This window comes from Nymphalis io, chromosome 9, assembly GCF_905147045.1.
Source record: "Nymphalis io chromosome 9, ilAglIoxx1.1, whole genome shotgun sequence".
NCBI classification, from domain to species: Eukaryota; Metazoa; Arthropoda; class Insecta; order Lepidoptera; family Nymphalidae; genus Nymphalis; species Nymphalis io.
Window position 1 is genome coordinate 3,857,542 of NC_065896.1, and position 25,719 is coordinate 3,883,260.

The following is a 25,719-nucleotide window of genomic DNA, read 5'->3' on the forward strand; positions in this document are numbered from 1 at the left end:
GTATTTAAGCAAAGCAGCTTACTTAGCTTGTGAAATAACTTTTGATGGAGTTATACATAAATGTAGCCGCAGACCTGTGGCATTTTTGATGTTAGCGCAGGTGGACAAATACTAATAATAACGTAAGCACAGATGTAGTCCTAGTATAAGAACTAGAACACTTGAATCTTACTATAGCAGCAAGCTGACGGTATCTTCGTTTACAAATCGTTTATGAAATTCAACCACAATAAATACAATACTTTCTCGGATAAAGTCAGTGTAAGTCAACTTTGTTTAATAGTTGTTGAATATTTAACTAGTTATTACCTACTCTAATAACTTTCATTAACAGAGGAACAGAATGGACGTAGTACATTTTTTATACAGCAATTATGTTGCTACTAATGTATAATATTATCTACATTTAAGGTAATATCACTCTTATTACTGAAACAATAGGAACTACTTATATTTCACCTTCATATAAACTTTTCAGCCAAATGCAAAAGTAAATAACTCTTAATGTTATACACTTAAGGTCTATAATTGTGCAGTTAATATACCTGTGGTTCCTAGTACATACACTCCAGCTTGTTCTACATACAAGCGATTAAGCTTTGGTAACATAATAAATTGCTCTCGCTATTGTAATTAATAACGGCGCTATTAATATTTTTACTCATTAGGGTGAGCGTATGGAACCAAATGGGTTTTTAGGGCTGGATCAGACGTGTTTAGTAATATAAAAGTATTTTACGATGTGTTAGCAAGTTCGTCATAGTGTTGTTTCACATTTGGGCTGAAAACGTTCCTATAGTTAGTTTAACATAAGGTCCTCCAGACCAATGTCGGCGACGGCGGCCAATCTCAAGAGAGATAGGCCAACTGCGCAGGAGATATTATAGAATAAAAGTGTGTGCGCAAACACAGGCGCACTCCCTATTCCCTCGCTCTCATAATCCGATGGGATGGTAATCCGACACGACCGGAAAGAGCTCAGCCGCAGGAACAACAGCTTTACGTGCAGGAGTGTACACAGATCCAAATTCCAGACCGGGGTCTGGAACTCAGAACTTAATAACCCGGGGGCTACTATTGAAAATTTTCTGACAGAAAAACCCAATAACTTTTTATTGGCCCGACCCAATAACTTTTTTGGGAAATGAACCCAGGACCTCTGGGTCAGTGGCCTTATATGTAGCCACTTTTTTTTCACGCAGTGGAAACCTTCAGAAAGGTACCCAGCATGGGGGGGGAACTGGGTTATGTGGGATTCTTACCCACTAAAACCACTGCGATGACCGTCCTCGGCACGGATCGGAGAGGCTGCGGGATCGTGTATATATAACGCATCCGCGGCCTCTCCTGTGCTTTGTTCCGCTCGTGGGGACAAAGGTAATGCCGCCCCCGCCCCCCGCACTCCTCGCTAGTGCGTACGGCAGCGCGAGGCCATCCCGGCTGCCGTCCTCGTCAGTGTATACGTAGCCACTAGTCCAACGAGGCAGTCAAGTTTAACATATAGTTCAAGGAGGCAATAGAAGTACTAAGGACGCATTGTTCAAATTTACATAATATAAAGGCTTAGCGGTGATAGGTTAGTTACTTAGTATAAGGCCGTTTAGATTTTTAGTATATAGTTTAGGTATCATTCACGCGTCGTTGTTCTGCCGTCAAATATAAATATTTAGTTTTTTTAAAAGCAATAACTATAAGATCTTACAAAGCGTTCACGTGCTTGTTTGATTTGATTGCTCAATGAAAACTACCTATCAATTCTAATAAAGTATATAATAAATTAAAGTAAATGTCCAACTACTAGCCTAATTCCTTCTCTAGTCTTGAGGAGAAGGTTTAGATCCTATTGCCCATATTGTTCCAATATTGGTGAATATACACGTGGCAGCATCGAAAACATGAAGCTGCATGGTGCAAAACTCGAGATGAATAATAATTAAATACAAATTTAGTATTTTAAACTGAGTAATGCAAGATTGACCCGCAATCTGAGGTTTTATCACGAGTTCTGAACATTTGGACCATCAAAACTCAAGTTTAAATTAATGCGTAATAAAGAGCTTACATTATTTTCTATCGTAATATTTCTAATTATACCTAATAAAACTCCTTTTGAACCGAGTTCAACCTCAAACTTCCTAGTCTTTTTTCTTGATGAGTACAGACATCATTGTGGAACTTTGTATAAAATAAAGCACGTGTAACTCACAATACGTGATAGAAGTCGAAACTAGAGATGAAAATACCGAAAACTTTTAACGTTAAAAATCATCATCAGTCATCCGTTGCAAGACTTAACTCACTGCTGAGTATAGCCCTCCTCTATTTTGTGCCACTCCTCAGGATTTTGCACAAATATGTAGATATTTCGATTATAAGCAAAATAATAAAATTTGTAGCAATTTAAAACGCTTCAATATCAAAGGCAACACGATTCTCTCCGCTTGACACGGCAAGATACAATTTTATGAAAACATGACGTAAAGCAGGAATTTAATAACTTCAAAAAGTAACGCTTCATTGAAAGCAATTTCAGTACTGAAATTAATAAAATTCTCCTTGTTAATATATAATTATTATTATAGATCATAAATAAATTAAGCAAATATATATCTACTTTTAACAAAGCAGAACAGTTAGGATAAATTAGTCGTGCTTCAATCACCTCGACAAACCTCGACGGCCGGGGCTTAAAAAATAAAAGTAGCGTAAAGGGACGTGAAATGCCTCAGGCTTAGCGTGAAAATGTTTCCCCTGGCAGAAAAAAAACCACGATTCTCTCAAAAAAGCAAGCTACTCAGTACGAAGGTGAGAATTACTAACGCGATAGGTCGCAGGTAAAGATCTAATACAAGCTTGCGTACCAGAAATTGCCTCACCGCGTCTCAAAAGGGGCATGCCTTTAGCATATGCCAGTCGGTGTTCAATTCCCTGCCACAGTCGTGGCAAAGCGTCCTCACTTCGCGTTTAATAGTACACATGTACTCACTAAAACAACCATGATCAGGCATTACCGGTGTCGGAGTAAGTAGCTAGGTGTCTCTTTAATTTATTCTTGGCTTCGAAGGCCGACACTTCGTTTAAAGAGCGTACCGGTTTTCATAGATGTGGTCGCAGCAACTAGTTCCATCCAGTGCCGCTTTAATGCTGAACTGTTTTTATACGAGCGTCCGCATTGTGTCCATGTTCGTCACTATAGCTACCAGACCAACGACTTAGTTAAAACAAACATTACCGTATATAAAATTGTTGATAAAAATAATCCGTACAAAGGATAAAATTTAGACCTAATATAAAGATAGGGATAATTAAATGAATAGGTAACTACAGTAATTTTATAAACATTATTAAATTCAGAAATATAATTGGCACATGGCAAGTGTGTACTCATCCCTTTTATTTTTTAATATAAGCTTATCAAATCTTTAAAAACAAAACTTATGTAACATTACAAGTGTGCACTCGTCCCTTACTTCGAGTACCAAGATAAGGGTCGACATCCCCGAGCCGCAAAATTTATACACGTAACGTTAAAATACAGACGAATGAATATCTTTAAAATATGACTGTTAGGCGAATCTGGATTTTGCATTTAATGTAAGATAAATTAAGGCTTTTTATTCAATTAAATTATTGTTTGAAAATATTGCTTATTATTTATCTTCCTGGTTTCCGGCTGTATTATAAATAGTAACCCACTCTTAACCAATGGGTGTAAAAACCAACGAAGGATTTTTTTTCAATATTCATTTCCTTGCCCAGCAGTCACCTATTTATTTATACATTAACTTCACACATTCTTATTTCAATCATTTAATATATAACACCGATTCCGAATGAATAGCATAAGTAATGTCGAATCGAAGAACAGAATTATTAATAAGCATTTGTGTTCATTGGGATAATGATACCAACGTAAATACTACAAAATCCCTTTTAACAGTAGAATGTAGTCATTCTTTAAAAAGCAATACATCTTGTTGCTATACAATTCTAGCTTGAGGAGTCAATCTTTCAGTGGACGTGTGAAATTTCTTGGTTGTGGGGATATGTCCCGTGTAGGGCAAAAAGCAATACTTAATATATATTGTTATGAGTGAGCTAGTGTAACTACAGTTCCATTGGCAATTTAAGTAATTGTTAATATTTCTAACAACGTCGGTGTTTATGGATGATGGAGATTACATGCCATCGGGTGGCCAAAGTATCCTTCCTTTATTTAAAAAACAATTATTGATTTATTTACAATACAAAGATGAAAAAGAAAATAAAGGATATTTTTAACCTGATAATAAAAATGGATTCTTTGAGGGTAGTTAAAAAACAACATCTTCAAACCCAACGTTCTCTGAACGAACTGGTGAGTAAGAGCTCGTTAACGCTAGAAATATAATGAGTTATATGCTATTATTATTGAAAGAAAAGATTGATTAATTCTTCAAATTTACTCTTCGCAGTGCTTCCAAGCACTAGAGTAAAATCATTTTTGTGCAGGTTTTACCTTACTAAGAATTTTGCTAGATTGAAAATAATACATTTATATTTACAGTATTAAACAGACGAAAGTGTACAGATTGCTATTGTAAACAATAAAAAAAAAGAAATCAAATATTCAGTATGTTTCGTGACTCCGGGTAAATTTTAAGCTAATATAATTAATAACATTACATTACATTTTCGATTAATTATAGTAAAAGCATTAAAACAAATATATACCTATATTACATGGAGAAATATTATAACAAAATGCTATAAATTAAATAAATAAAATAACTCATAATAGTTCATTAGTTTTTCCATCTTAAATATTTTTTAACATGTATTAATTTTTAATAAGCATTTAAAATGTCTCTATTTCGTTTCAAGGTAGGTCCCACTAGAATACTCATTGCTTTTGATTTTTATGAAGCATCATTCGTAATAACACATAATTGAATACTACTGGACCACTACTAAATATTCTTGTAAAAGAAAATTTAAAAGCCGTGGATACGTCAAGTTATTATAAATTATATTAAAACACATTAATATAAAGTTTTACATATGCATTAAAAAAAACCTGAGTGAGTAAAATACTATAAAATCTTTTCGAAAGCTAAATAATAACTTGACATCAATTTCGATTTCTGATTGAAGGTTATACGTAAGTATATTTCTATATTAACAGACGTCATAAAACTTTAGTAGTCAGGCATTGTCAAACAAAAAGATATCAGTATAATTTAGCTATGGGTACTCATTAAGCTGGCTCATTAAAACTCACTTAGGCGGGGAAACTTTAACAAAAGAAATTTATACCACCCGTAACTCGAGTGTATGAACTGTGAGTATGCAATGTAGGTGAAGTGTGTTCAAATATGTATAAGCAGTTAATACAGCGATCCTCAGTGAAACGCTTTGCCGTTGAATGTAATGTTTTATAAATATGCTTTTAAGATATACATTTAATTTCAATTTCTTTTTAATGTATGGTTGTAACAAATACTCGTTTATGTCCCAATAATGGATATTTTCCTTAAAAAAATGTCTAAGAAATTGCTCTAATACGCTCAAAAAATCTCTTTAAAATTATTGACTTAACGCATCAATACAAATGAATATCATCACCTTTTTCTTATCACTGAGTGTCACCACCACTCAAGACATCACTTATATAAAACGTACAATCCTAAAACTATTATATTTGTCAATTCATAACAATTACATCCAAATGGATTTATTTGGTGGAATTGCTGTGTTCTAGTTGGAAGGGTTAGGAGTGAGCCAATGGGAACAATACCTTAACCTAACCTAAGTCTTAAAATAACATGAAGTCATAAAGGGACAAAGTACACATCTTTGTTCCTAAGGTCACCAACCTTAGCGCATTGGTAATGTAAGGAATAATTAATATTTCATGCTCTATTAACTTTGGGCATAGATGGTACATGGATATAGTGGTAATCAATTACCATTAGGTGGCCGATCAGCTCGTCCACATACCCATACTATAAAAAAATATATTTTGATCTTAAACTGTATTCGAAATAGTGTATTTTGAATACATTTTTCAGATATCTCCTGTATATTTTCAATAAAACCAAACCGCATTTTATAGCAGCAGAACCAAATCCGTTTACATGCAATTTGTCGTTCTACAAACGGTTGATGCATTTGGTCAATCAAACGTCCCCAGTAGCAGATCAAGTTTCATTCGAGTTTTAGGTCAATGGGATCTTGTGAATCTTTATTCTATAGCAATTTTATGAAGTAAATAGTATTTACTGGATAGCAAGCATCAGTATTCAGTTTTTATAACTATGCAATTATTTTGAATGTCATATTTTTATACGTTGTCTTGAAATTGAATAAATTTTATAGGTTATCAAAATAATATTGTAACTAATAAGCATACATGACCCAGTTAACTTCAATCGTTCAATTTCATTTTGATTTGTTCAAATACCAAATACATAAAACGTTTACTTATTTGGAAGGATTCTTATCATCGAGGCATCGTGAGCAATCCTTAAGGGATTCATATATGTTTACACGTGGGACCTACCGAGACTGGCTCGCACAGAGCCCTATCACCAAGTCAAATATCTACAGGCTTATTAATTTGTTATAATTATTTACTTATTTAATACCAGAATGTTAAGGGGATTGATTAGGATGAGGTAGTTGAGGATAATCTTCACATACAGGAAACTATACCTCATGTATATTCACAACCAACCAACCCACAGTAGAAGATCGTAATTAAATAAGCCTTATTCTTATCAATAGTGAAGGGCCTTTTGCCATCAATGTGCTATTTACAGGCTATTACTTGGAGGGGCAAAAGTAAAATGTTTGTTTTCCTTATACATTTTATTGTAATAGACATTACAGTAACAGCCTGTTAATGTCCCACTGCTGGGCGAAGGCCTCCTCTCCCTTTTGAGGAGAAGGTTTGGAACTTATTCCATTATTGTAATAGACATTAATGTATTAATTTAACCTAAATAATGTATGCATTTCGTAATAAAATTTTGCCAGTTACAGAAAACTGCAATCAAGTGCCTCTTATTGAAGAGTTCAACAGCTGACAGTTTGATGACTGCCGCTATAGAAGTGATAATAGATTATTAAGTTGATAGTAAATTCTATATATAATTTTATACTCTATAATTATATATAATATGTATATGCTAAGTAATAATTATATATATATATGTGTATATATGTATATATATATATATATATATATTTGTATGAATGTATATGTGTATGTGTGTGTATGTATGTATGTATATGTGGTTAGTGGGATGTAGATATGTGTACTATTAAATATTTAGTATCTCCTTTTTATATGTAAATGCACTTACCTGTTCTCTTACAAAATTCTTTCACCAAAGGTTGTCTGTTAGAGATCGCTATAAGCGATAAGACCGCCTTTGCGCACCATTTTTTATTTTCTATTTCTTTGATTGTTTCCTACTTCACTCATTTTATGTATATGTTGTGCAAAAAGTGTTAAATAAATAAATAAATAAAATAGTAAATTCTTCTTATTATAAGCACTCTTAATAGAGCGGTCGTGTAAAGGAATTGATGTCTTTAGTGGGAAATGTGATTTTTCTCAAGATTAATCACAATCTTTCCCTACCGGTCCAAAATACTAGCACACTCGTGTAAGAAATCACCCATAAAGAAACTGATTTGGTCGGCCCATTGCATGGCTGATCTTCGGTTTCCAGTGCCCTTCACTTTATCTTGGAAACAAGGCACTCGATGAAGGCACTTTCACGCTGAAAGACGTTTCCAATTCTTAGGAACCTTAATATGTGACTCTGGGTACATGAATAAACAAAAGAGAAAGAAAAACATATCGATGTTTTCAGTTAAACGAAACTCGATTGCATTATTAAGAATGCGTAATTAAACAATGACGTTGGAAACATTACCTTCGAAATGAAGCCATTAAATGATTGTGTGAACAGAATTAATTTCCGGTTGTAATATTTGGATGAAAAGCGTTTTAATTTCAACGGTTCGTGTGAGCGTCCGGTAACAGAGGATTAATGTAATGAGCGTATGTTTATTTACACGATGTAATAAATTGGTCATCGGATATCGAGAATTGAATTAGCAAAACGACTGTCAATTGTTTCAACAAAAAATAACAAAGGCATGGTTGTGTGCTAATGATTTTTCAATTGGCAATTTCATTGATGACGTAACAAGGAAATGAAATAATACTGGTCAATTGTGATTCGTACTACATAAAATAGATATTTTATAAATAAGCTTTAATTTATTTTATGTAGGTACCAAATTGTATTGTTTTCATCATTGCATCACCTCAATTAGTTGGGCGGAACTGGATTAAAATTGAGTTGAAAGATTTGCCCAACATTCTAACTGTTAAAGTTGAATAAAAGACCTTAAATAATTTAAAACAATATATACATTATTTGCTAAGCATGATTTGAAAGTTTAAAAAAAGAACAAAATTTTCGAAATTAGTTGTTTTTTAAAATAAAATAAAAAATTCAAACAACATGAACTATGCCTTTGATCTTGCTTCTTTCTAACATGTATACGTGTTTGGTTGGCAATTTCATATTAAGATATTCCGCAGGAGTTTAATGACTCACGCCTTTACTTATAAACGTTGTTTAGTTAAACGTTGTAATATTTTCTTCTTTTACATGTATTTATTTCAAGTTAGGAAACATAAAAAAAATCCTGTTGTTAAAAGTTAAATTTAGGAGTATGTTTGCCAAATAAGGAGACAACTGTTTTTAACTGTTATGCGACTGTATAATATTTTTCTTTTTTTGAGTAGGAAAGCGGACGAGCATATGGGCTACCTCATGGTAAGTGGTCACCAACGCCCATAGACATTGGCATTGTAAGATTAATAGATAATAGATAATGTTAACCATCCCTTACAAAGCGGAACAAAACAATAACAAGTTCTACTGTTTAGCGGTAGAACATCTGATGAGTGGGTACCTGATACCTACCTGGGTATGTAGCACAAAGCTCTCCCACCAGTATTTTATTCTTAATATTTAAAGTGCCTCAACTAGAAATTCAAAATACAACAAACGACTTAGTCTCATTAAATTATTTTTGAAATGGTTAAAACTTACTAATGGTTAATTGAAAAAAAAAATTCTGTAAGAAGTATTTCAAGGTTTCGTTCAGTCTTTTTTTCATCAAAGTAGGTTGATCTATCAAAAGTTATAAAAACGTATTTTTGTTTTTATCTACAACTGTAAAAATTGACATCTGAGTGGGTGGTACCTACTCAGATACACAAAGTCCTACCACCGATTACAAAGAGGTGCTTCGATTAATTATAAATTAAGTTTTCAGTGAGTTAAATAGTATAGTTTTATGTGACTTTGATAGAATAAAAAAAATAATAATAATAAATCTCTTCATATACTTTCTGAGCAGAATAACATTTCATAATTCTTATTTTAAATTCATAGACCAAACAATTATTTATCCTTTAGTTATAAATAAGCGAGAGTGAAGCCGCAGGCAACAGCCGGATAGCTGGCAATAATAAAAATGGATTTTTCCGTTATACATGTGAAGCTGGAATGGACAGCTAGTATAAAATAAAACACGTCAAGATAAAGGAAAGTTTGTATTACATTAAAATCGTGCCTAATTTACGCCTAAAAGAAATAAACATCTAAATTTGTTAAGAAATTCCAGCCATTACGGAAAAAAAGTTTCATAATGATATCCATTACAAAACGTATTATTTACCATCTATTTAAATAACGGAACATCGGATATTTTAATAGCAAATTCTGAAACAAACACAGTGTTCGAATATTGAATTAACTTCGTCAACTTTTAATTACAGTTATTTTTAATTACGTTCTGAATGTTCTTGATCTTAAAGTTAGTGCAACAGTTACGTCAGCTTTTCCTTAATTAGTCCCAATGTCTATAGGCAGAGCTTTCTGTTGGTATTTAGATGCCAGAACGATTTTCTATTTTTATTTTTTGTTTGGTATTGAGCTTTTGTGTTATCAATAAAATATGTTCGAAATAAGAAGTTATAATATTTTGCGAATAATGCAAATTAATATTATGTTTTCCTCAAACTGTTAATAACGATGATATTAGAATTTCGAAAACTATGAATCAAATCAAAATCAAATAAATATTGTAGGTAAAATATATAAAATATGCATTTAAAATAAGGCGTTGAGTAACAATGAGCATTGCTAAGTGATTCATATAAACTAGATGGCTTAGTGGTTAGAACGCGTGAATCTTAACCGAAGGTCGTGGGTTGCCCGGGGCAAGCGACACTGATTTATGTGCTTAATTTGTGTTTATAATTCATCTTGTGCTTCACGGTTAAGGAAAACATCGTGAGGAAACTAATTTCTAATTTCACTGATATTCTGCTACATGTGTATATATTTAAAACTGGCGAGGAGGCATTAACTCTGCAGTGGGACATTCACAGGCTGTTACTTAAATAATTCATTATGTTTTTATTTTGATTTTCTTAACGTTAAACATAACTCTTTAAAGACGCGAAAAGATTATACGTAAAAAAAACTATTCTTAATTTTTGTGTTAATTAATTAGGAAGCAATAAACTTGATATACTAAAATATACATCTGTATTTACTTATCTGTATAACAACCTCACTCTGTTCATTTGTAACTGAAGATATTTAATCTAAAAAATGGAAATTGTAACTTTGTAATTTCGATAAGTTGTGCAAGTATTGGAAAAATACGGCAAATGGTACGGTGTATTACCGCAGGGTAATACGAACTTGGTGAGAGCGATGTTCGCTTGGCGCGGTTTATATATGATTTATAATAATTGTACGTGCTATAATATTTATTTAAAAAAACACCAATATTTTGTTTTTTGTATTCTTTATTTTATCTATTCAAAAGTAATACTTTTTTAAATTATATTTGAATTGCGTTACGCGCATCATAAAACCTAGAACATAAAATTAAATTAAATCAAACTAAACTTGAAAAGGAATATAATGGCTATCAATGTATGAAAAAAACAGTATTTATGTATTACCTACGCAATGTCCTTCTCGGTACCCCTGAAAATGTATGCAAAATTTCATGACGATCGGTTGAGTAGTTAACCCGTAAAAGCGTAACAAATTCAGTTACGTATTTTTATATTCGCTAGGATAGATTTCAGGGATTTTAAGACATTCAATTCTCGTTACAACAGTATATTTATAGTATACTAAAAATATCGCGTGCGCTTGTGGAAAATATCTATCGATCTGCTTAAACATCTTATTAACTTTTATTATAACATTTAAAACAAAGAATATACGTTTAATAAAAATAATTACTGAAGGTATACAGACAACAGTATAGTTTTAATAATGTTATATTTATAACAATGTTAGCTACGAACGCTGCGCACTTAGGCGGGCGGGATTCCGTCGAAAGCTTACTGATATTCATCCCAGCGTCAGTCGTCTGCGCGCCGCCGTCGTTGCATGCTGCTTCGACCGTTTGTTGAAACCCGACAAAAACTTACGTTCGTAATAGTGCAAGTGATTATTATAAAGTGAAAAGATTTTTTTTTTGTTATAATTCTACTAGTGTTCCTTGGTGTACAAAAATGAATATCGTTTGAAAAAAAACTGTTTTTTTTTTTGTGTTCAGGATTGGAATTGATTTTTCTTAAGTAAGTACTTTTAATCACGTTTTAAGCCGTGTGATAATTTTAATTGAATCAATTAGTAACCTATTCAAAAAAAAATTTATTCGTGCTTTTAAGCATTTGATTTAAAAGTTATTTCAAATAAATATTAGAAATATATATTCAAATATTAGAAATAAAAATATATAAATAAATCAATTTCAGAAGATTTTGAGATGTTGTACAAAATTTATAATGAACCGTTAAGTCAAGAGAAAATTTAAAAAAAAACGTGAAAAAATATGCCTCAAATACATAAGCCAGTACATGAATTTATATTATAAATATTTATATATAGTTTATAAGGTTTATTATCATTATATATATAGCAATTCTCTCGGTATTGGTTATATGGTAATATGGGGCTATTTACATAATTCGGCGTGCTTGTCAGTCGTGAAGATGATTAATCATCCCTCAGTTTCTCTTCCTCGTCCTTCGTTTATGTATATACCTATTGTGTATATAAATATAAATAGTTTACATAATATATTAGCACTCGGTGAACTAAGTTTTGATTGGTTTGATAAGAACGTGTAGGATTATTTTGGGATTAATAATTTGAAACTTCACATAAAGTTTCTATATAAGATATTGTACACTAGATGTTGCATTTGAGTTAATAATAAGATTAGATTTTCATATATTAAAGATATTTTATTAAAATTCAGAATCATCGGGGGCCGTAAACATTGTATGTGTTTAATATTAATTATATTTATATTTATTTACTTACTGCTATTTGCGGTTCAACCGGCGTTTAACGTCAATTCTGCTACGCCCCTGTACGTCTATGTAGAACTTTTTTAGTATCTACAAAATCATTTTTTAAATTCTATTAGTAGTTCCAGAGATTAACACATTGAAATAAATCAACAGTGTTTTAATTTATAGCATATCAATTTAAACTTTGCATTCTAGTATTACTTATTATTACCATTTTATTCTAGCATCTTTACCAGCATTTGACGCGGCTATGATTTCTACAGTAGCAATTTTTATACTTGTATAAATATATAGCCACAATATATTTTATCGGTGTGTGAAGCCGAGATAAATATTTAAACGTATCCAATACACGAAACTCATCTATACTATAATATTATAAATGCTAAAGTAACTTGTCTGTCTGTTTCGTTTTCACGGCTAAACCATTAAACCAATTTTAATAATATTTAGTATGAAGCAAGCTGGAAATCCAAGAAAGGATAAAGACTACCTAATACCCAATCTAACACGGTGAAGCCTCGGGGGAAAATGAATTAACAATAATAAATAAAAAGATTTTAATATATGCTTTACTTTTACATATGTCCTATTTATTTTACTACAAAGAATTACTTTATACGTGTATGTAGGTTTAAGAATAAATTAGTATGAATCACTTCAGAATAAAAATCTCTGGTGATATTGATTACATCTATAATTATTTCAAGTTTATTTAAAATGAATTAAGATATAATTACTTCGTAATAATTCATTTATGTTTACGTCATATGTTGTGTATGTGTCAATGGGATGAGACCTCCTATTCGCTCCGTTCAGGATTGGTTAATACACACGTGACAAATTTTGACTCGACACATGAAATTTCCTTACAATTTCCTTACAATGTTTTTCTTCACCGCCGAGCATGATATGAATTATAAATACAAATTCAAAATTCAGTGATGCTTGCTCGAGTTAGAACCCGCATCTTCGTTCAGTTTCACGCGTTCGACGTACTTGGTCATTTCGGTTTTCAGTATTGTATAATATTTATATTCAGTTGCTGGTTTCTCCTTGTGGTCCATCCATGTTAGATGCTTACTCTGCCTCCGTGGGTGGTCGCGCACTGTTTTATACTCCACAACCTGTGTAAATACTATATAAAACTATTTTATATTAGACAGGTTAATCCTGAGATAAGCGTGTAGAAAAAAACAAAATCTTCAGCTTTATATAATAATATATAATATAATACATTTTAAGTAAATATGTTGATTGTAGATACTTGTTACGTCTTAAATCAAGAGCCGCGTTAGTATCCGTAACAGCCTATGAATGTCCCATTGCTGGGACTCCTCCCCCTTTTATTTGAAGAGTAGCTTTTTCCACCACGTTGCTCCAGTGCGGGTTGGTGGAATACACATGTGGCAGAATTCCAATGAAATTACACATGCAGGTTTCCTCACGATGTTTTCCGTCACCGTAAAGCACGAGATGAATTATAATCACAAATTAGTCATTTAAACAAATTGTAGACATGTGTACTAGCTTTTAGTCTATTTCAAGAAAAAAAATCCGATAATCTTTTGTAAATATATATCATATTAAAAAATTACTTTATATACATATAGTTATTATATTGATAGATATATTATATGTTAACTATAGATATATAATTAAAATGTAGTACACAGCACACAACCGTATCATTATTACTATATTGATTGAATTGAATCAAATTCTTGTTTGAAGTAAATTGTTTTGTAATATAATAATTAAAATAAAACGCATAAAATTTGATTTTGGCTAGATTCATGTGTTTGTAATTTAACTTAAATTAACACGTAATATCGAAAACAATTTAAACCAACTAACGATCCTTAAAATCTATAATCCAGATATTCGGACACAATATATAATCCAATTCGCATATAACAGAGCGAAAAAAAACCTAGAAAATACGAACGGAAACAAGTCTGGAGACATAATTGAATTAAAAAATAAAATGGTAGTAAGAGTCGTCTATAATTTAATCGTAATTTAAAAAGATTATGTAATTCTATTATGTTTAATTGATTTGACTCTATAAAGTCTAAATTAAATAAAGTTAGTTTCATCAAGGAACTAACTTTATTTAAATAAAACTTTTAAACAAATTCCAAAAGTATATTTAAAATTATAACAGATAATTCTAACTTATCAAGAAATCTTTAAATAACTTAAAGTTAATATTTCGTAAAATTTAACATCTTGGATTTTATAAACGTTGCCCTGGATACATAAATTCTTAAACGTTCGCTCTAAAATGCGGATAACAAAAGTTAAAATGATAATAAACAGGAATAAATATTTGAGAGAATTACTTAAAGAAACGAAAGATATAAAACGAAAAGCGACCCATACTAAAATAATAAGACTGTGTTTTAACACAATAATAAGTAAATTACGTATATCATTTAGAGCCGCAATGGTCCAGTGAATAGTACATACATCTTAACTGAAGCTCACCTGTTCGAAGCCAGCCATAAAATTAATATTTCCTGTGTTTAATTTATGTTTATAATTCTTCTCACGCTTAGCGGTAAGGTGAACTTTGTGTATATCTAATTAATATTATCAATACTGAGGTCGAGTGACTGAGTTTATATGGTTTTTTTTATACAATAGGAAAAGTGAATGAGCACATAAGCCACCTGATTGTTAATAATAAGAAATGTTAACCATTCCTTATATCGTCAATGCCCTATCAAGCTTAAGAACTAACGTGATGTCCCTTGCTTATGCCTATAGTTACACTGGCTCACTCACCCTTTAAAACGGAACACAAAATTACTAAGTACTGCTAATTGGTGGTAGAATATGTAATGAATGGGTGGTACCCACCCAGAAGGGGTTTCATGAAATCCTACCACCAAGTAATTTTATTTTATTTGTATTCATATAATAATCTTGTGTTAATGATGAAGGAAAATATGTTAAAGTATCCTTTATGTAACGCACCAAACCTTGACGGTGGGATTGTTGTGCGTAGTGCGTAAACAACTTTTATTTCATAAAATTGACTTCAAAAATATTCAGTTAAATGTATCGATTCAATTGACATAGTCAAAAGCTACGATTGTCTGTTTTATTTTGAAAAATATTTAAAAACAAACTTTCTTAAACTAAGTAAAATTCTTACTTGTATTATAAATGCGATAGATTGTTTGTTACTCTTTCAAGTTCTAACTGCTCAACCAATCATCATAAAAATTTTCATACAGGTTTACAGGTGTACAGAAAAGGACCCATATGTACCTTACACCTCCCTTCTAGTAAAATAATAACATAATTATCATTAAATAATAAAAACACATATAGAAGTAATCCCTTAGATTTTTTAAATTAACATTATAAATAATATGTATGAATAATAAAACTATATAATGTTGTATTTATATAAATTATAAATAGTATTATCATTATAAAAACTATCATTTTATAATACTTTAAGTTTATATTGTGTAGGTGAAAACTACTAAATTAATTAGGATAGAACTAGTCCGCTGGTCTGGTGCAAGTTTCTAAAGCTGAGTCAATAAACCCAACTGGTGGTAGTTTCTAGTTAGACTATCAATAAGTGACTGTTCAATATTGAATAAAGTATTTTGATTTTGATTTTTTGAATAAATAAAAATGACACGATTTGAACCAAAAAATATTTTTCTTGAATTTCTTTATTATTTATTTTATGGCCTGTAGGCCTTTCTACTTGACAATAGAACTTTGCGTAAGCTTGTTTGTTTAGGTAACACTTAATCATCAAATATTCTAGTAAAAATAGCAAACTGTGTTTACTGGTGGTAGGGCTTTGTGCAAGGTCATCTAGAAAGGTACCGCTATCAGATATTCTACCGCAAAACAGCAGTACTTGATATTGTTGTGTTCTGGTTTGAAGGGTGAGTGAGCCTGTGTAATTAAAGGCACAAGGGACATAACATCTTAGTTCCCAAGGTTAGTGGCGTATTGGCAATGTAGGGGATGGTTAACATTTCTTACAATGCCAATGTCTATGGGCGTTGCTGACCACTTACCATCAGGTGGCCCATATGCTTTTTTTTTATTCTTACCCCTCAAAGAGGTTAAACTTACAAAAAAAAAAAAACAGAAAAATGTAATAAATTAAATCGATGTCATTAAAAACCGATAATAACTGGAAACGTCGCATAAATTACCGATAGATAAGGGAAGGGTACTAAATTAGGGCACAATTAAGGCGGTCAACCCAAAAATGAAATCGCTGAAAGGGTAATTTAGAATGCTAGTTTACTCTGCCAATTACGTATTCAATTAGAAAATAGCCGTTTCGTGCTTTGATTATAAATGAGGGCGGTTAACAGAATTTTGAGTAATATAAAAATAGTGTGTATTTTGTATGTATTTCAATTTTCTTGTAAAAACAATTATAATTAGCTTATTATATTTGGATAATAAGTTTATAGTGTTGAACTATTTTTCGTTAAATTACTTTATCGAGGTTTGTTACCATTAATTTTCGATCCCAGATTTGGTAGCGCATTGTTAGTATCAGAAATGGTTATTAGTTATTACTGTGATATTGCGGATAGGCAGAGGTTACCACTGGCCATCACGTGGCAAGTAGTTGATTAACCAATATCCTTCCTAATTTGATGAAAAACATGTTTTCTTTATGTAAGTAATTATAAGTTAGTAATCTTAGTCTTCGGTTAAGATTCAAACGATCAAACCACAAGATTTGCATAGCTCGTTAAGTTTATTGCGACAAAAGCATGTAAATTTATTATTGGTCCTTATTTGTTAAAAAATATGTCATATTTTTAAGTTTTTTTCTTAATATAGATAGCTGGATGGGCTAATACACCTGACGGTAAATGGTCACCAGCACCTGGACTTCAGCACTGTAATCGCCAATGCACCACCAACTTTGGGAACTAAGATGTTATGTCCCATGTGCCTGTAGCACACTGGCTCGCTCACCCTTCACACCGGAGCACAATAATATTAAGTATTGCCCTACCATAAAATAAATAATAAAGAAATTCAAGAAAAATATTTTTTGGTTCAAATCGTGTCATTTTTATTTATTCAAAAAATCAAAATCAAAATACTTTATTCAATATTGAACAGTCACTTATTGATAGTCTAACTAGAAACTACCACCAGTTGGGTTTATTGACTCAGCTTTAGAAACTTGCACCAGACCAGCGGACTAGTTCTATCCTAATTAATTTAGTAGTTTTCACCTACACAATATAAACTTAAAGTATTATAAAATGATAGTTTTTATAATGATAATACTATTTATATTTTATATAAATACAACATTATATAGTTTTATTATTCATACATATTATTTATAATGTTAATTTAAAAAATCTAAGGGATTACTTCTATATGTGTTTTTATTATTTAATGATAATTATGTTATTATTTTACTAGAAGGGAGGTGTAAGGTACATATGGGTCCTTTTCTGTACACCTGTAAACCTGTATGAAAATTTTTATGATGATTGGTTGAGCAGTTAGAACTTGAAAGAGTAACAAACAATCTATCGCATTTATAATACAAGTAAGAATTTTACTTAGTTTAAGAAAGTTTGTTTTTAAATATTTTTCAAAATAAAACAGACAATCGTAGCTTTTGACTATGTCAATTGAATCGATACATTTAACTGAATATTTTTGAAGTCAATTTTATGAAGTAAAAGTTGTTTCAGACACTTTGAAAGTTTGTCCAAAGATAGGTATTTGAAGAGCAAGTACATGTTCGCTGCGTGTTATAACGAGAACGAAAAATATTTTATCAATTTGTAAAGAATATGCAAATCGAATTGTAAGCTCTAGAAAACTAAAAGTGAGTTATCCAAGTTTGAATTTGTTACGCATGAATTTTCTAAAAGATTTAGACGTTTTATTTCATATTCACATACGACAAAAGTTTTCTCTAAATATAGTATGCCTTATAATAAGAACTTAAAAACAATACAAAAATATTTTGATAATAATTATGTCAAATGTTTATTATAACTTACGTGGATCTTTAATGCATTCTATATTATATTACATAAAAGATTGACTAAACAATATAAATAGAAAGATATAAGATAAATCAAATCAACATCGAAATATTTCTTTAAATTATAAGAATTACTAATTAATTATAATCATTTATAATTTTTTGTTTCTGTTTATGCATAAAACGATTTTATTTTTCATTCAAAAACCCAATTGTAATAAATATTTGTTTATTTCTTCAAAATTAGTACATATTATTTTTATTATTATTAAATAATAATACATATTATGTTATTTGAGTATACTATGCAGCATATGTATTGCAATGTAATCTCCGCTCCTTTAGTTCCAAGTATTTGCACAATTTTGTACTATTCTTAATGGTAACAAAAAGTAAGCCGTTTTCTGTAGCTGGTGTTGAAGAAATCTTAATGATAGAATGTAACAGTCGTAAAACAACTCCACCGGCTCCGATACTTGTAATTTAGGAAAATGTTGCGCTTTAAGGAAATAGACGCTAATTTCCTTCTTCCCTAGGGATGAAGACATGTTTTTTTTTGTAAAAATGTTTAGAATAAATGAAGCAATCTCGGTAGGAATGGAGTTTTTATTTTTCAAAGCGAGGTTTTTTTAAATATTTTTGAGGAAATAATTCAGCATCATCGAGATTATAAAGGTTTGTGTATTACATTAAAATCTGTTTTTTGATCGCAGATTTCTCGAGATTAAATAAAGATTTTCATGTAATAATAACTGCTAATATTTTAAGTTCTAAAAATTTATAATAAAATGGAAATGCTAATAAATCTAATATCTAAGTAAGTAAGTAAGTAGTATAACAATAGGCGCAGTTATTTATTTAAGCTTACCATCATGACGTATTATTTTTCTCAAAGAAAACATAATAATAGATACTCTCATTATTCTCGTCACTTTTTTCTGTAAAATTTACTTCATTTCACCACCCACTTATCAGACTGATATTCTACTGCTAAACAGCAATACCTAAGATTTTTATACTCCAGTTTGAAGTGTGAGTCATCTGTAAACTCTTGTATTACACATACAAGGAAATTTCCTAAATCGATGACGATGTAAGATTGCTTGCCTATCGCATGTCTATGGGCGGTGGTGACCATACTTTACATACTTTGGTACCCTCTCACAACTGGCAGCCAACCTGACGTTGATATTCTTTGGGAATACTTTTATTAGGTGAAACCACAAATGCTGGCTGTCCTGCGCTTTTTTTGAGCGATTTTATAGGATAACAGTCACCTTTTACGACACACGCAGGAGTTTTTATTCAAATTGTGTTACCAAATGGAATAAAATGGTAATGTTTTCCTATTCTCTAGGGTAAAGAATTAGGAGCTTAAACGCTGATCTAACGCCTATAGGATTGCAGTTTATACTAACTGCAAAATAATTCTACTCGTAAATGCTTTTATATAACCTTCGCTAGAACTCCTCTCGGAAAATATGCTCCCATAGCCTGCACGTAGTAAACACAATGAAGTATATCGATCAGCACCTGGCATTGACATGTTCTACAATTAATACGCTGTTTTTAAAGTAATGGAGCTACAATAACCTATCGGTGAGTTCTCTCTTTAAGTAATTCTCCAAGTTCTCGAATCGTTTTTTTTTGTATGTTTGACTGATTACATGATTCTTTGTTGAATCATAATATATATATATATCGTAAATCGATACGACGAATATTGAATATATACCTTATAATTAATGTTTTATATGTCTATTGTGTGTGCGTTTTTAATTAATTAATAAACACGCGTACTTGTTTTTTTTTAATGTTTCAAGTAGAGGTTTTCTATTTAATAAATTTTTGATAAACACAAAAATTCTTGGGAAAATTATTAGTTTTAATCCAGTTTAACCACGTTATTATCTGTCATTTCACATGTTTGAACGAGGTTTATGTACACAACCTAAGCGCTTTCCTAGCAATAATGGCAAAACTATTAAAATCACATCGAAACTTGAATTGAGGAATTATAAACCTTAAACTTTTTTTAATGGATTTTTTATATACAGTAAATGTATCCTTTTCTAAATAATAATAATAAATCATTTATTTCAACCAAACAGGGATCATAAATACAAAAAATAGTAAAAAGACAAAAATTACAATAATAAAAATCTGAATTAAATCAAATCAATTCAAATTCACACTAATCAAAACAAGCAATCATATTAAATTATATTAAATTAGACTAAATCTAATATATATTTAAATAAAATTAGATTAAATCACATTAAATTAAATTACATCAAATTATAGTAGGAACATTCCTTTTTTCAATCAAAAAAGCACGTATTACGTAAAAGTTACAAAACGTAACGCGTTGGACTATTATTGTGCTCAGTCCTAGCATAAGCTATGCTTACCTGGTGGGAGAAAAATATTCCATGCATCGTTAAAATTTAAAACAGTGACCAAAATTTTTTATGATGTTACAAAAAAATATAATACGTAACAATGTTTAAGTGACTTATGATGTACATTAATGATAAAATAATTTATTATAGCTGGCTGATTGGCCTGGAATCTTTATGATTGATCAAAATCATGAGCTAAATTCGACTGCAAAAAATATGCCCGTAATTGATCATAGCCGGGTTTCTATAAATCGTATAAAGGTTTTTTGTTTTTCCGTAACAGCCTGTGAATGTCCCACTGCTGGGCTAAAGGCCTCCTCTCCTCTTTTTTGAGGAGAAGGTTTGGAGCTTATTCCACCACGCTGCTCCAATGCGGGTTGGTAGAATTCACATGTGGCAGAATTTCAGTGAAATTAGACACATGCAGGTTTCCTCACGATGTTTCCCTTCACCGTAAAGCACGAGATGAATTATAATCACAAATTAAGCACATGAAAATTCAGTGGTGCTTGCCCGGGTTTGAACCGACGATCATCGGTTAAGATTCACGCGTTCTTACCACAGGGCCATCTCGGCTTTTTTGTTTTTCGTTCCTTAAATTTTGGTACAATCAAAAATCTGTCAATAAAATCAAGGAAGTAAATCAAAGTTTTATCAGTATAATCTGGTTTTAAAACCAACTGATAGTACTAAAACATAGAACACCACCTTTTATTGCCGGATCAGTGACGGAAGAGCTAGTTCATTTTTCGCCCAGAGAATCGGAATTGCAATTCAACGGGGAAAATCTAGCATTCTTTCCACTATTCCACGCGGTCCTGATTTTTAAAGTAGTAGCTACTTTTTTATTGAATTTTACGTAATATATACTTTAACTTTTTGTTTTGCATATAATTGTTACAGACAATATTTTTGTGCTGAATTAAGAATATTGAATTACACATTATATTATACAATTGCGTACAAATACATATAATGTATAATTAGTTTAAAAAAATAATTCCACAGGAAAACAGGACAAAATTAATGTTAGTTTTCCTGATAAGATTACGTACCTAATCTCAAATTGAATGAAATAAAAACAAGTTAGCGTGATACAATCCATCCATATTGGGTGTGGTCGAAATAAAAGATTTATAGTTGTATAGTATTTTTCGTTTGTTCCTAGCGAAGGCCGTCCGAAAATAGACAAGCGTGGATGGAGGGCGCTCGTTTGAAGTTTTACCGCTATTTGTATTGGCACGTATTGTTATTTTTCTCGATTTCCGTAAGTCCGATTTAGTAAGTCATTTGAAAGCCGAGATGGCCTAGTGGTGGGCGTGAATCTTAACCGATGATCGTGGGTTCGAACCCGGGCAAGCACCACTGAATATTCATATGCTTAATTTGTGTTTATAATTCATCTCGTGCTTGACGGTGAAGGAAAACATCGTGAGGAAACCTGCATGTGTCTAATTTCATTGCAATTCTGCCACATGTGTATTCTACCAACCCGCATTGGAGCAGCGTGGTGGAATAAGCTCCAAACTTTCTCCTCAAAATGAAGAGGAGGCTTTAGCCCAGCAGTGGGACATTAACAGGCTGTTACTGTTACTGTATATATTTTTATGATTGCGAGAATTGAACGTCTACCTAATTTATATGTTTTTCCACACAAATTGAGTTAAAAAATATTTAAGTAACATTAAAATATTTACAAAATAATGGTCATAACATAATTAACAAAGAACTAACCTATGGATTTTAATTAAAAACGGACCTATTATATTTAGGCAGTCGAATAATTGTTGTTTATAAGCTCGAACCGAACCGAAAATTGAAAGCAAACTGGTTATTTTTTTATTAAAATGATTAGAAATTTCGAAACAAAAGATTTTCTTTAACTAACAAATATATATAAAAATTAATTATATCTTTAATTAAACAAATGATTTAATGTTACTAATAAATATATTTTTATAAATAATAATATAATTTAAGCACTCATAACCAAATACGTTGTGATGATCAATGAATGATATTTTGGCATCTTTTCCCGATTGGTAGATAAATAATCAAAAATACTTTTACGTCGGCCAAAAGCCTAAAGCTTAGGTCATATTATGTGGAACCAAGCGATAAAATATTTAACAGATATAAAAAAATATAAGTCTTGTATGCGTCGCAATGTATTTTAACAAGTTTTTATTACTTTAACAAGTGCAAGGTCGTCAATTAAGTGGTATCAGATATTCTACCGCAAAACAGCCTTACTGCGTTACCAACCTTGTGAACTAAGATATAATGTTCTTTGCGCCTGTAGTTATCCTGGCTCACTCACCCTTCAAACCGGAACACAACGGATGTATTGGTGTTTGGCGGATATGTGATGAGAGAGAGATGAGATACCACCCGTATTAACCCACACAAAGCTCTACTACCAAGCGATTATGATCATTTGAACAGGATATAAGCTGATGTACTGCGGCGCCATCTAATGGCAACGAATTGGATGGCTTAAAAGCTATGTAAAACTTTCATGGTGATCGGTCAAACTATGTCGATGTTAATAGACTTCTATTAAACTCTAATATACTTACGAAAACTTAATTTCGTTCGATTTTATTAAGTCATCGCTTGTTGCCTAAAAGGCATGTTTTTTTTCTTATACAAAATTTTGTATTCAAAAAGTCTTAGTCAGATTAACATAGGAAATATATAATCTAAGGTCAAATACAATTTGTCTCTAAGCCACGCGTCATTTGATAGTCAGTCTTGTTGTTATAAAAATTATAATATATACGATCGCAATGACTGTATACTGTATGTGATCACTATGATTTACCAGTAGTACCGCCTATTAATAACCTGTGTTGGTCAGCCATCTTGTTATCGAAATTATAACCTCGCGATCGCTTTGATTTACCAATACGACCGTACCCTTATAAAGAATAGCATGTTGCAGTCTCTCTCGATTCACTTCGTCTCAAGCGAATACGATTCTTGATTGTCAAAAGATTTTCTCAGAACTTTACTGTATTTATCACAATACCAACCTTTTGACCCGTTGCTAGCAATCTTGATGCAAACATTCTATTGTTTATTTACTACAGTTATTTTTTTATGATGATAAATTGAAGTAATTTATATATATATATTTAATTCTATAGTAATTATTCCTAGGACTGTAAAGAATAAGCTTTCCTATGTAAGTTGTTTATCCTTTGAAATATATTCTAAGGAAACGATTAGTACATAATAATAAAATAAATATAAATAACTGATTGCAACTCAAAAGTTTAGAAGGTTACTATTAAATATTTGAGTTTTATTATTAAATATTTTAAGCACAATGTTCTACGTATGATGTAAAAATCCCAGGTTCGATCCTTAACCCCTTGGGATATTATCGTCCATATTTCAATAAATTATATACACTTAATTGGAGTGTTAAATAAGAATATTAGTAAATCCAAAAAACACTTATCGATATTACCTTAATATATATAATTTTTCTTGTTCTGTGCTTGTCACCTAACTCCTTATAAATGGCTGGACCGATTTAAAATTTTGTATATTTCAATGGGTTCTCGATTGGATTGAAAACACAAGTGGACCCGGTAAATAGTACTGCTGTCGGCATGTCACCAAATGAGAAAAATGTCTGTTTGGCAGGATGACATCTGCCGAGTCCGCTAGTTATATTATAAATATATTTTGTTAAATAATCCTTATTTCTTTTCAGGTACTAAATGATGGACCGCGATAATGGTGTAGAAACTTTGAACAAGTGAAATGTGAAACTATAAAACTATGTATTAAGTGACGGACGTGAAGTGGACACGATGGAATCAACGATTTGTTATCTCATAGTTATGTGGATCGCTATAATCCCGCTACACCGAGCTGACAATTTAGGTAAGAACGAGGTAGTGGTGGTATTTGTTTTTATCATAATAATTATTGACTACCAGACACTGGTCACAAAACTCCAGACCTTAGCACATCGTCGTAAGGTTGCCTGTCTGTCGGTATTCTATAAGATATATTTCGGAGAGTGTGTTCAGGAACTATTTAATTTGGTTCCCCCGTCACCTTTTTACCACAGAACTGCGAGGCATCGAAAAAATCTACACCAGTACGTGGTTGACGTATTTAAGACAGGTACTAAACGATTTGCTTCCTCGTTTTTGATACGCACCGCCAAAGTCTGGAATACCCTCCCGACCTCCGTTTTCCCCACCACCTACAATATGGTTACCTTCAAGTCTAGAGTGAATACGCATCTTCAAGGCAAGCGCGCTCCATCTTAGACTGTATCTCACTTTCCATCAGGTGTGATAACAGTCAAGCAAAGTCTATACATTTAAAAAAAAAATGTGTCTATGGTAATCTCAACTTTCACACAAATTTATAATTTTTTACACATCATATTTTATAAATATTTTAAACGCTTTTGTAGTACCAAATAATAATTTATTTAAACACACAAACATAAAACATAAGTTGACCTATGGATTACAAGCTGTTAAGCTTATGTACTAACGCATAACATTAAAATTATTCGTTTTGCTTTAATTTATTCGGTGACTGGAACTCACTATCCTTCATGGGCTACTTGGATAACCTCTGTGAAGGATATTATAGAAGATAATTTACCAACCCCCAATTTATGTATACCTTAATAGTTACTTCAATAAATGCAAATATCCTGCAATTACGAAAATAAACATATAAGTAAGTAGTGCTTACTCGAATTATAAAATACCGCGATCTTCTGTTTAGATTTACGTTCTCTAACTGGACTATCTCGTAATATTCATTTTAATATGGTATATGGCAATGTGGCTATTTTATTTTAAAAACGTCTTCACGGTTTGAGGTCAATGCCATTGATA

At 31.4% G+C, this 25,719-nt stretch overlaps 1 protein-coding gene across 1 annotated transcript in view; it reads left to right on the forward strand.

Annotated features, from left to right (window-relative positions):
- Positions 1-11,605: 11,605 nt before the first annotated feature.
- LOC126770793 (uncharacterized) overlaps positions 11,606-25,719 on the forward strand; it is a 71,808-nt gene continuing 57,694 nt past the window's right edge. Inside the window, exons 1-2 of the mRNA XM_050490357.1 lie at positions 11,606-11,680; positions 24,567-24,739. Of these exons, the coding sequence (XP_050346314.1) occupies positions 24,667-24,739 (73 nt within the window). The 5' untranslated portion in view covers positions 11,606-11,680; positions 24,567-24,666. The remainder of the gene's footprint in view (positions 11,681-24,566; positions 24,740-25,719) is intronic.